Source organism: Octopus sinensis, linkage group LG11 (genome assembly GCF_006345805.1).
Source record: "Octopus sinensis linkage group LG11, ASM634580v1, whole genome shotgun sequence".
In the NCBI taxonomy this organism is placed as follows: domain Eukaryota; kingdom Metazoa; phylum Mollusca; class Cephalopoda; order Octopoda; family Octopodidae; genus Octopus; species Octopus sinensis.
This window is the reverse complement of record NC_043007.1, coordinates 74,463,747-74,477,859: the sequence shown is the minus strand read 5'-3', so window position 1 is coordinate 74,477,859 and position 14,113 is coordinate 74,463,747. Positions and strand designations below refer to the sequence as shown.

At 34.5% G+C, this 14,113-nt stretch overlaps 1 protein-coding gene across 15 annotated transcripts in view; it reads right to left on the bottom strand.

Moving 5' to 3' along the window:
* LOC115217028 (AT-rich interactive domain-containing protein 4B) overlaps positions 1-14,113 on the bottom strand; it is a 143,269-nt gene that overhangs the window by 39,028 nt on the left and 90,128 nt on the right. For all 15 annotated transcript variants that reach the window (XM_029786568.2, XM_036507720.1, XM_036507722.1 and 12 more), the window contains one exon: positions 4,769-4,861. In XM_029786568.2, coding sequence (XP_029642428.1) covers positions 4,769-4,861 — 93 coding nt within the window. The remainder of the gene's footprint in view (positions 1-4,768; positions 4,862-14,113) is intronic.

Sequence of the window (14,113 nt, the reverse complement as noted above, 5' to 3'; positions counted from 1 at the left end):
TAAGAGATAATTCATTAAATGAAATTTAATGAATTATCTTATGATGATGTTTTATATATATATATGTATGTGATGGGCCTTTTTCAGTTTCTGTCAACGAAATACACTCACAAGGCTTTGATCAACCCAAGGTTATAGTAGAAGACACTTGCCCAAGGAGCCATGCAGTGGGACTAAACCTGCAACAATGTGGTTGGAAGAAAACTTCTTACTACACAGTCATGCTTGCACCTATTTATTTATTTTTGTTTAGTAACATATTTAGAGGAAGAAGAGCAGCACACATGATACTTTTCAGGGTCACTGTAACATATAAAAAGGAAGATGTCTTCAGAATGGAAATCTGGCCCCATTGTCTATAACAGAATGGTCTCTGCTAAAAGTAGCCAAGGTTCAGGTGGCAGTATTAAACTGTGTCACGTGATATCAGTGTGATTGATGAGACAAGAAGTCCAGGAGAAATGCATCAGACAGAAGATGGATCTTGACACCATCTTTCATATTCAGTTGTTCCTGGCATGTTGTGTCCTTGAGCAAGACACTTTATTTCACATTGCTTCAGTCCACTTAGCCGGCAAAAAATGAGTTAGCTGTACTTGTATTTCAGAGAGCCAGCCTTGTCACATTCTGTGTCATGCAGAATCTCCCTCAGAACTATGTTAAGGGTATACATGCTTGTGGAGTATTCAGCCATCTGCATGTTAATTTCACAAGCAGGGTGTTTTGTTGATCAAAATAACATTCATCATGGTAACCGACAGAGTACCACATATGCCCATGTTACGTAATCTCCATTCTGTACTAGAGATCTAAAATGCAAACTCTCTACAAAAAAAAAAAAAATTTGGCAGTTTGAAATATTCTGTATACTCTCTGTAATGAACAACCATTGGTAGTACAGTATGACAAACTTGGAGTCAACGAATAGGTGAAGACTCATGAGTCATGAGCATCAAAGCAGTGATTTTGAGAGATAAACATCAGTAGACTTGGCCATGCTTTTAGAACTTCTAGAATGTTCCTTTCAAAGAATGAAAAAAAACCTAGTGAGTCTGAAAAACTATATCAAAGACCAAACTAGTTGCAAGCTTCTACCGATGACAAAACTAAGAGCATGCAACTATATAAAAGGCAGTCAGCTACTCAGAACAGACTTGTCGAAGAAGATTCATCAATGCCAATCAGAATTTAAAGTCTGCAGTAAAGTCTCTTGTAATCTTCATGTTATCTCCATTGATCCTACTTATGGCTTATACATTGGGTATATGTTTGCCAAGTTTGAATCTACCAAAGTGATGCAATCTTGATTTGGCCTTGTCAAACTCATCCTTTGAGTCCTTATCTCTTGAATTTTGCACTTCAAGATTTCAACAATTGCCTCTATCGCATGTAAAAACTTGATGACTCTCTCTTCTTCCACCTGTGATGACCAAGTGCAACAAACAAAATGTCAAAGTAATTCATTCTCAGTGAACTCTTCACAGTTGTTTGTGCCCTTTATGAACTAACATATAATCTTACTTCTACTTTTGTTATTTGATTTACAGAAGTCAAACAGTTGTTGAGGTGTACAAATAGTCTCAAAACAGAATGAACGAACGAATGAATCCATCCATCCATACATACAAAATCCCTTTTTCCCTAAAGCTAATTCCAAAACACTTTGTATAAGCTACCTTTCTCTCTCTTATGTTTTCTAACCCCTGTTCATTGCAGAGTCAAAACCACAAAAACTGCTAGGTTGTCTAGAATGTCAATACAAAATTAGAAAAAAAAAAAAAAAAATTACTGAATAAGATGTCATTATAAAAGGTAATTCTCTGCATACAAATGAGAAAAACGGTCAAATAAAACAAGCAGTTTCAGTGGAGAAAATAAAATCATGCAGAAAATAGTTATTGTTTAACCCTTTAGAATAAAGATCTTTTTCTCAAATGTAATACTTATTTATTCTCTTTTGTTTTGAATTAATCATGTATTGTCTTGTAGCTTCGAGATTTCAATGGTGCATTTGTATATTTGTAACAATGACATTGTAAGGTAGGTGTGAGAGATTTGGATCAGGTCAGTTTTAACATAAAACAGGTAAAAATATTTGGGCCAGATATGGCTGGATTAAATGCTAAAGGGTCAATAGATGAAAATACTTGAATTTTCAAATTTTACAATTCATTAGTAATAGCAGTTAAATCTGGGATACAAATATTAATAAACCCAAAATAAAACATATTAAAAAAAATAAAATCTACATGCTGGTTAATGTTTATAAAAGTAGCAAAAACATAAAATATGCATTCATGCATATTATTTAAACTTTATAAAGTTTTATTTTTTTATTTATATCAAACATACATATATTAAGCGATACAGTTTTATCACAAAAATTATATGCCGTCATAATAAATATTTTTGATGAACATTTGTCCACAATATTTTACATGAATGTATGTCTACAACATGTACAAGGAATTCCCTAAAAGATTAAAATCTTAGTTATTTTAATCTTGGGAATTACCATATTTGATGGCATATAGAACTCCCTCCCCCCAATGTCTCAAAAACATCATCCCAGGTCCTAAATGCAAACGTGGGCCTCCTATAAGCTTAATGAGTATGTCCTGCAGGCCAATGCCAGTTTCATGCTGTCAGATATGCTAAGAACTAGCTTGACTATTACTTTCATTCACCGAGAAAGATTCAAAATAAATTGTCAAATACTAAATTAATACATATTACACAGCTTCTTCCATTCAGTTAACCAAAGTAAATGGGGACAGCAGTTTAAGATCAAAGAAAATATACAAGAAACAGCATATTAAAAGAAATAATGATTCAATATAATTTATTTTATGATAAGCGTTAATGTAGAATTTTTGTCAGTTTGTGTTGTATCTTAGGAGGGTCATTATGCCAATAATAAAGACATGCACTGATTGTAGTTCACTTTTTTAATATCTATTTGTCAATTGGTCAACCAATTGACTAATCAATTGTTTGATTAAGCATTCAGTTTTACTAATCAATCAAACGGTTATGCTTGTGAAAGCCCTTTTGTTGTTGTTCGTAACCTCACCAAAGACATGCCCTTTCTGCATCAGATTAGCTTCAGGTCTGTCTGTCTACTCAATATACATTATCTTGGGGGAGAATGCTACATACAATTATTTTATATCTTACTTTCTCTGTTGCTATACATTGGCTAAAACAGCAGGAACTGAGTACTTGTAAACAGTTCTAGTCCTCCTAGAGAGATCAGGAACTATGTTTCACATATGTTCCATTTGGATTTTATTTTCTATAGCTGATACCCTTCCTATCACTAATGATTTTACAGAGAGTAACTGGGGGCAATTTATCACAGAATCAGATAGAAAGCCACTAAATAAACATCATTACTTTTCCTAATTAAACATTATTAGTTTTCCTTAGTTATCCAAGCAAAATGTATACCTAAGACCATTAACCCTTTCGTTACTGTATTTATTTTGAGATGCTCTGTGTTTCTTTCAATTATTTTAAATATAACAAAGAATTTAGTAAAATAACTTAGTTATCATTAAACTAATATAAGGAATATAAATTGCAACTAAGGTTTGGTGGTATATTTTGATGCAAAACTTATGAAAACAAGACATTTGTACTACAGAGCCAGAGCTGGTTTTGGCCAGGTTGGTAATGAAAGGGTTAAGCAGTAAATTATTTACTGCAGTGCATCTACTTACATCTCTGTATTTTATGCTTTCAATTTTTGAAATTTTATTTCATTGCCTCTGAATCCTTTTTCAATGATAGAATTGTTAAAATATATATCATTTGCCTGATATAGAAATGTATCACTTCACAGAAGAGTAATCAGCATTAGAAATAATTCTGAAGTTTAAGACATCAGTTTCTAAACTGAACAGTTAAAAATTGCAAAACTACCCAGGAGCGATAGAATGAGATAAAAATGTTACATAGATCCGGCTGAGATTTATCTTGAAATGGTTATCTTGCTTACAATAGCTGGTCACCAGGGCAGACCTCATACTTGAACAATCTCATTAAAAATGAGGAAAATGAAAGATCTAATTTTCAACTAAAGACACTTATGTAGAGTGGATATCAACAATTCACAGAGTAAATTGGAAACCTTAGAATAGTAACTCCAACAGGGAATTGAAACAAGGTAATAGATACAGTTCACCAATTCCTCTATGATAGATAGAAAGAAAGAAAGAAAGAAAAAATGAAAGAAGGAAGGAAGGAAGGGTGGATGGATGGATGGATGGAAAACTCAACACATTAATGCTTCACTGATTTACATAGCTAAAACTAGAACAGATAATTGTATCAATAGGGAATCTTAATCTGTAATGTAATAGATATTCTAGAACATTCCTCACAAAGTAAGAAAGAATCATTAAGAAAAATCTAATAAAAATCGGAATCCTTATCAAAATTATTTAATAAATAATGGTTCCAAATCTGAGCACAAAACCAGTAGTTTTGAGGGGAAGGGTTCAGTCAATACCACTGGCCCTAGTATTTGATTGGTATTTCATTTTATTAATCCCAAAGGGATAAGGGTCAAAGTCAGCCTCAGTGGAATTTAAACTCAGAAGATAAAGAGCTAGAAGAAGTGCTAAGCATTTTGTTGCTCAACTTGCTTATGGTTCTGCCAGCTTGCGGCCTCATCCAATATCTGATCAATAATCTAAGTAATTTATTGATACCTTATAGCAAGTAAATAAACCTTTACAATGAACTCATAGAATGGAATACATACCAAAGACTTTGGTCGTTCTTTGACTCTGTTACCTGGGCCTTTGCCACGTATAGGTGGTTTTGGTCTCCTTTTCACTTCCAATTCAGAAAGAATCTGAAATATTCAAATTTGAAGATGAGATGAAGAAACAATTCAATCCACAAATATTTTACCCAAGATTCCATATCCAACAATACTGAGTGGGAAATCATTATTTTTTTTTTAATAATGATTTCTCACTTTTCTTTTTACTGTAACCAAGGAAATTATTAGTACATTGCATGTTTCAAATAAAGCAAAGTCACCAGCAAATATAAGAAGGAAATCACATTTGCTAAAAGTTGTTTAACCTCTTTTAAATAAAAATGGGTAAAGTTAAGGTAATTTAATTTCTGGAATCTTCTCTTAAAAGTATTTATTTTAAACAGAAAATTAATTAATTGTATATTTTGTAAACTCCCACCCTATGCATGTATGTATATGCATATGTATGTGTGTGCACATGTGTGCATGTACACACACACACATGCACACACAAAATCTGCCAGAAGATAATATTCATTTAGACAGAAGTCAAAAACAGAGGTGATAAAGCAACAAACTTAATTTGATACAAGATTGGAAAAACTGCAACAATAATTAAAACAACGCTGACATTTAGATTCACAAGTTCCACTCATAAAGTGTTCATTAACCACAGCAACATAACTCAAACAACAATCAAAAGTGTATGTACCAAACAATGAACTTTTATTCTGATAGAAATATTTCTCTATTTCCAAATCAGTTTATTCTTATTTCAGTTCAATTGTTATCTTATGTTATAGAAGAGAAATAGGTTATTTCATTTTGGGATTTGGTTTGCAAGATTCGTTATATGAGTTCGTGTGTTGAAGCATATTCTGTTGTGTTTGGGGAGAGTCATTTTCTTTTTGTGCTTTATAATATAACACACTCATCGGTTAAATTCCCACTTATTTCTTATTTTTATTTTCCTAAAGTCACGACTATTGAAAAGGTTGCAAGATGCAACAAAAATTTTAAGAAAATAAAAATAAGAAATAGGTGGAAATTTTACTGGTGGGTGTGTTACATTATAAGGCACAAGAAGAAAATGACTCTCCCCAGACACAACAGAAGAAATAGGTTATTTCTCCACTTAACTCTTTGGCATATAAGCCGGTCACATTTGGTCCAAATAGTCTACATGATTTATATACAAACCAGCCAGATCTGATCCCTCACACTTACCCTACAATGTCATTCTAAAAATCAACAATCCCATTGTCAAAATCTCAAAGCCTCAAGATAATGCATGGTTAATTTAAAGCAATGTAAATAAATAAATTTTAAATTTGACAGAGTAATCTGAATGCTAAAGGGTTAAAGTTAATTTTAAATTTCGTTTATGTATTTGGTTTGCCAGATTCTTTATATGAATTCGTGTGTTGAAACATATTTTGTTGTGTCTGGGGAGAGTCATTCTGTTTCAATGCCTTATTAATTAACACACTCACCAGTTCAATTTCCACTCACTTATTTTTCTTCTAAAATTTTTGTTGCTTCTTGCCACTTCTTCAATAGTTGTTCACTATATTCTATTGAAGTATATTTCAAAAACATTTTTAAATGAAATTTTTATGCATCAGAACAACTGATTAGATGCCTGCTCTTCAGATGAGAACATGTTGAAAGTAAGGCTGCTCTAGTACACACAACCTTCTTGTAATACTGATTCCTGCTGTGGGTAACAGTTTTTATATAACTCATTTTCCTTCTCCTAAGGGAAAACATAGGAAATATAGAAGTCAAAATTACAAGCTCATAAAAATACTTAATACATATATTTATAAGAAATTAAAATGACAAGAGAATAAGAAATTGTCATGAACTTCATTAGCTTACAGCTGTTTCTGCTACAAGGTGCAATGCACTCACTGTTGAATGCTTGTGTATCACCCTGTAGCTTCATCAGAGCTTTGTAAATGAAGTTTAATTTCCTTATTCCTTGTCATTTTAATTTATTACTGCTCTGTACTCAACTGACGCTTTGCTCTGAAGCATATGTAGAGTTCCAGCACCAGGAGATTAGTGCAGCTATGCCTAAGTGAAATAATAATAATAATAATATAGATAAATAGATGTACAGACGGATAAGTGTACAAAACAACTGAACACTCAACACATTCCATATAGTTTATATTTATTAATAATGACGTTGATTAAAGTTTCAAACTGTAGATATATATATACGTATATGTACACCTATACATACATACACACACACGTCTAAGTTTGTGTAAATGTATTAATACATTATATATCATCATCATTGTCATTTTAATGTCCACTTTTCCATGCAGGCGTCAAGGCAAATTTTTTATCCTTGGATGTCTTTCTGTTGCCAACCCTTACATGTTTCCCCATGGATGGACATGTTTCCACAGAATATTGGAAACAAAGGAAAAGCATGTTTACAGCTATCACATGATGACAGAAGAAGGATATATATACATGTGAATACATAGGTACATACATACACACACACACATACATACATACATATTACACACACACACACACACCCATATAAATGTATCCCTACATATATATAGATAGAAATACATTCATACATATTATACACACTCACACATATATATTTATACACACATACCTATGTATGATGGGCTACTTTCAGTTTGTGTCAACCAAAGTTATAATAGTACTCTAGATGAAATTGCCCTTCAATTATTTAACAGTATTGTCAGAGTACACTTGTAGAAAGAGGTCAAATGTACTTCATTTTCCTTATTTGCTGTAAAATATTTCATCTTCAGGTGAACTGTCATTTCAATTCTGTCTTCCATTCACATACTCATTTCCAAGCCAGAAAAGCTAGAGTAAATTGACAGGATCCTCCAATCTAACTATTCACAGAGCATAGCAGCATCTATTCAATGGAGCAAAGTCTCACATTTTGTTTCTTTAAACAATACTGAAAAAGGAGAGGTCCTTGCACTTTCTCGGCTCTGCTGGATATCACATTCAGTGACTTAAGAATAAGATGGTTGTCTAAGTCTGACTAAGAAGCTTTCTTTTTAACTCGCAGAAACTTCAGATAAGAATTTTTAGCATAGGCAGAGGCGTGGCTGTGTGGTAGGAAGTTTGCTTCCCAACCTACATGGTTCCAGGTTCAGTCCCACTGCATAGCACCTTGGGCAAATGTCTTCTACTTTAGCCTTGGGATGATCAAAGCCTTGAGTGGATTCAGTAGATAGAAACTGAAAGAAGCCCATTGTGTGTGTGTGTGTGTGTGTGTGTGTGTGAATGTCTTTGTCCTCTACCACCACCTGATAACTGGTGTTGGTGTGTTTACGTCTCAGTAACTTAGCAGTTGGCAAAAGAGACTGACAGAATAAGTGCCAGGCTTAAAAACATATAAGTACTGGGGTTGATTCATTCAACTAAAATTTCTTCAAGGCAGTGCCCCAACATGGCCACAGTCTAATGACTGAAACAAGTAATAAACATAAAATAAAAGATGTGTATTAAACATCAAATTGCTTTACTAGCCAACTCACCAGTCAGTACTCTACACCAATAATCAATCACGAAACATTACTCCTTTATCTACCTACCATGGACCAATCATAAAAATAGAATATCTCTTAATACTGAATTACTTGGCAAACAGACTTAAAGCCATTTCAGGTAGTTGGAATGTTCACTTGGTCAGTGGCAAAAATGAAACAAGATGCTACAAGGTGATTGTAATGTGGTGCTATAAAGAGCAAAAGCACAAGTAGTATATAGGAGATATTAATGGTCTTATCATAACTTGATAACGTTAAGAATTACAGCAGCCTTGCCAAGTACAAAATGAATTTAAGCAAAAACTTTAAAATTGAAGATTAGTAAGTAAGCCACATAATTGCCATTATTTAATGTCTAAATTTCCATGCTGACATAGGTTGGACTGTTTGACAGTAACTGATGAGCCTGAAGACTACATCATATCCACCATCTGCTTCAGCAAGGTTTCTAAAGCTGGATGCCCTTTCTAATGCCAACCACTTTCCAGCATGGTTTGGGTGTGCTTTTTGTACCACTAGCACTAGCGAAATCACCATGCAGCTCACAAGTCTGCAAAACCCAAGGAGGGAGGGCTCATCCTTAAGACGAAGGCTAAGGTATGGAGAAGAGGCTGGGGTAGCTCCACCTTTCCATGCTTGCATGGTTCAGGTAGATTCTCTACAACCAGATGTCCTTCTTGTCACCAACCCTCACCTGTTTCCATAATAGTGAACAACATCACCTGTATAATGATGATGCTTCTTTACCATCAAATGATGCCAAGACAAGGGTACTTACAAACACATGCTTCCTTATATATACACACATACACACACAATGAGATTCTTTCAGTTCCCATCCACCAAATTCACTTAAAAGGCTTTAGTCAGCATACAGCTATAGTAGAAGACACTTGCCCAAAATGCCATGCAGTGGGACCGAACTGAAGACTACATGGTTGGGAATCAAGCTCCTTAACTGCACAGCCACACCTACACAAAGAAAATTCTTTAGGACAAAGCATGTGATGCTCCATATCTGTTGAATAGGGGTTTGCTTCACTTCAACCACACATTGAAAGAGAACCTTAGACATGTGCAGAAACAATTCCACCTCAGCAGATCTGCAAGAAGACTCAAAACACCAGTATGGCTACAAATCAATGTAATACTGAGACATGCATTACCAGCTATATAAACTGCACATGCATGCACTCTATAAGGCTTTCTTACAAGATCTACTTCTAGGTTAGCATTGAGCATGCTTTCCCCGAAGATCCTTACATCAACATGTTGCTGTTTCCTCAGAATCAATTAATCACAATATGAAAGCAATACAAATATAGCAAACAACCCACATGAAACATGGCATCAATTAAGGGAACTCACACACATTATAAGGAAAACCTGAATGCGTGAGTGGTCAAGTTCTAAACTTATATTCAGCCTTCCAGAAAGTATAGTACATCAGACATAAAATAATAAAGCACTTTCCTGTTGGTTATCCCCACATATATAAGAGGTCAGTGCAAACATATTTACACTTCATAACAAATGAAATTTCTTATAAGGTGTCAAACTAATATGACTATGTAACCCTGTATGGATTAAGGTACTTTGGTTGTTTCTTCTGTATATCATAATAGCAAACTCTATCAAGACCTCATGTAAACTCAAACCTGTACAGATAGTTCAATGCACAACTTGTACAGCCACGTGGTGGCATATGATTCTAAAGTTACACTCCACAGCAAAACTACATGTTTTAAATAATAAAATAAACATTTGTAAAGCAAATAATGTGTGTATGTGTGTGTATGTGTGCATGTAAAACAGTAATTAGAAAGCCACAGCAACGTAATTGGGAATAAATCAAATATAAATACAAATAGACTTTTTGCCTTGAAATATTTAATAACCCTGATATCTCACCTACAAGTATGTACAAATATACATACATACACACACAGAGGTTGTGATGGGTATTTGAGGACAATTATCATTTAATGTTCTCTTCAAACAAATTAAAAGCTTTATAATGTTTCAGATCCCTTACGGCAGATAGAATGCTAACACAAGAAATGGAAAGACATGCAGTCTGAAATCATTGTTGCACTATGTATGGAACACAACAATTTAGAAACTGCCAACTTTCTAAATTGGGCAAGACTGGTACATAAAAGTTGCGATGGAACTGGAAGCCTTTGCCAGCAATGTTTCAACTGTATCAAAGAGGAAGAAACATTCTAAATGCTTAAACATAATAAAGACACCAGAATTCATCCAACAGGTTGAAAATAATATCAGTAATGATTCCGGAAAAATCAATGAGGGCCACTGTCACAGAACTTCAGAGTGGATTACCAGAAGTATGTGGACAAGTTGTATATACTGAGGAGAAGCCAATTCCTGTCTGCAAAGACAGACTAAATAAATAAAAAATTTGATCTGTGCCAAGCAATAACTTAACAAGGTTAAAAACCTTCATGAACATGGCATGTTTTAGTTCTTCTCTGATTAGAAAAACTTTGACAAAGACCAAAAGTCTAACAGGAGAAATGGCAGATGGTTTTGTGCAGTTCTTTTGATGTCCCTAGAGTGATGCACATAAGTTTCCAGTAACTGAAATGGTTTTAGGAGTGGTGTATCATGTCATGTTACTCAAATCTTTCCACAAGGTCTGAGAATTAATGTTATTGTTAAGCCTTCAATGGATGAAGTATGGCATTAGAAGGTCATATGTGTTTTAACAACACTCAGTACCTTCTCACAAAGCTCACATAACCTAAGAATAGATGTCACACTTGTGGCTTCCAAACTTACCAGATTTTAATTCCATAGACAACTACATTTGGAGCATTGTTGAAAAGGAGACTAATCAACATCTTCATAATACTATAGCTTCACTGAAGACTGCCATTGTCCAGGTGATGCCCTAAATGAATAAAGATCACTTAGTGCAGATATGTCAATGATTCTAGTCCCACATAGAAACAGTCATTGAAACTGAAGGCAGATTCATAGAATAATCTTGGGAAAAAAAAAAGATTTATTGTGAACATATTCCCAAATTTTATTTTGTTTTTGCTAGATTATAGTAGATTTATTAAATTATCAAATATGTCCTCAAATACCTCAAATGCATCCAATGTGCGTGCATGCATATGTGTGTGTGTGTGTGTGTGTGTGTGTGTGTGTGTGTGTGCATGCGCATACACACACTCACATAAGTAGTTAACTAGACTATTAAATCCATACTTGTGTTTCAAGAAAGTATTTGTACAGATATCATCAGTCATCACTGAATGAAAACAAAGAAGTGGCAACAAGATGATCGGGGAACATATTACATATGAAATCAGCAGGACAAACCATTATCAAACCTTGCTGATGTTGATGGCCACTCAAATACCTCTGTGAAAGCATGGTATGGGTTTAATGATCTAGTTACACACCTATGTATGAAAAGACTGCAATAATACAAAGACAAACTTCAAAACTTCAGCTCAAACTATTTTCACTGCAAAGCAATTGCATCACAAAGAGACATTCATTGAACATGAGAGTGTATTGAATCCAAACTATGGAAATTATAAGCATACAACAGTTAGATATGAAGCTAAAGATGAACTGGTGACACTTAGCAATGAAATCTAGGCCCAAGATCCTCAGCTGGCAACTCTGCTAGATGCATAAACTGCAACAACAGCAAGCGTTGTAACTGAAAACTATTACTCTAACAGCCGGTAAACCCTCCCAAATAACACTATTTCAGACAGTTAAACAAAGAAGAGAATACCCATCAATCTATTGAAGATTGTTCCCTATTTAGTAACCCTTATCAATGTGTAGGGTTAAACTGCACCAACTATGATTGCAAGAACAAAAAATAATCAAGTCATTCAGAAGCAGAAAAGTTGTAAGGCTTGAAAACGGGTTAATAAACATTATACAAGAGTTTAAAGCTTACCAAATAAGAAAATAATCAATTGGAAAAACTGAGTTAACTGTAAAAGTAATATATCACCAACTCTGTACTTATACATACAAAACATCTCACTATTCTGTACCTATCATCATCATTGTCATCTTTTAAAAACCCTCCTCCATGCTGGCATGGATTGGATACTTTGACAGGATCAAGTAGGACTGAGGTCTGCATTGAGTTTGAATGTCAGTTTTGGTATAATTTCTATGGCTTGATACCTTCCTAACACCAACCACTTTACAGAGTGTGCTGGTTGCTATTTTTTCATGGCACCAGCACAAGTGAGGTCACCATGCAGTTTGCAAGACTAAGATCCCTTTGACTGAGCTTGACTATAGTGGAGAGGGTGGGGGCTTTATACTAGGAGATGAGGTGTTAAATTATGAGAAGTGGACAGAACAGATTTCCTGCTGTAGAGGAGCTACATGAGAACTCAAAGTATACAAGAGTGGGAGTAATTGGAATGGAACTGGAAAACTAGTGGTGATGAAGTGTCAGGGTGAGTAGAAGTGAGAGGGTACAGAAGAGGGTGCATAGATAGAGGTTGCAATAATGTATGGAGAGAGAGAGTGATGGGGAATGGGAGCAAATACAATGAATGAAAAGCAAGTGTTGAGAGATAATGAATATAGTTGGAGGGAGGAATAGGTGATGATTGTACAGACTGGATATGGTTGAGAGACGAAGGTAGTAAGGAGAGGAAAAGGGTAAACAATGATACATATAAACTGGGGAGATATGGGTGAATAGGAGATGACAAACAGTACAGAAAGGGGTGAAGATCAACAGGATAATAATAATGATACAGTAGACAGAGGAAGGATGCGAGAAAGAGACATGTGTGGCTGGTTAGATGGCAAGAGTGTGAGGGGAAAGGAAGTGTAGTGCTTGGAGAGAGTGGGAGATGTAGAGAAAGAGAGATAATTTGGTGGTACAGAAAGGTGGTCAATGTAAAATGTGAGTGGAGAGGGACAGTATTAAGAATGAAGGATGGATAAAGTTTATCTACAACTAACATAACTACTCAAATCACTTATCTTTTTCAACCACATCACTACATATCAAATAGTTAGAACTAAGGGTTACTTATGACAGAAACAGCATTTGAGAGTCTAAAACATTCTAATAGGACTCACAAAGGAGTATTTGTCTCACATTTGCTGCAACTTAAGCCATCTTATTGATAATTCAAGCTTTACTGGATTTTTTTTCAACCTTTGGTTCATTGGTGTTCTTCATTTTTCTTTGCCTCTTCTTGATTGCTCAAAGATGATTTACACAATTTACAAATGTACTCCTCCTCCAATCAAACAATCTGAAACACTTAGCCTTTTGTTTCATACACACAGTTTCTTCTCAATAAACACTAAACTCAACACACTATGAAGTTTTTTAACCACAAAAATACAGCCCTAAGAAACCTAAATTCCAACCATACATTATCAAAATATACTATCCTCCTTCCGTATGGAACCCTAATGTAAACCATTCATTCATGCAATAAACTACCCCTGCCCCATATTTGGAACATGTCATTTTTCTTCTTTTAGCTGAAACTTGCTTCCTATTTTCTTTTAATTATCCTAATCTTTAACAAAAAAAAAAAATGAAAAATTATTTTGTTGGACAGTTTTCTTGCAATCAAAAGGTGAAGCTAAGCACAACACTGCAAAATAAAAGTCTAGGTATACCAAGACAGAAAGGGAAATACTTGAAGTCATGGTTAAGGAGTTAAAATTTCAATACAATCTAATCCCTTTTGTATGAGCCCTTCTTTTTCATCATCTCTTACATATTTGTATGGCA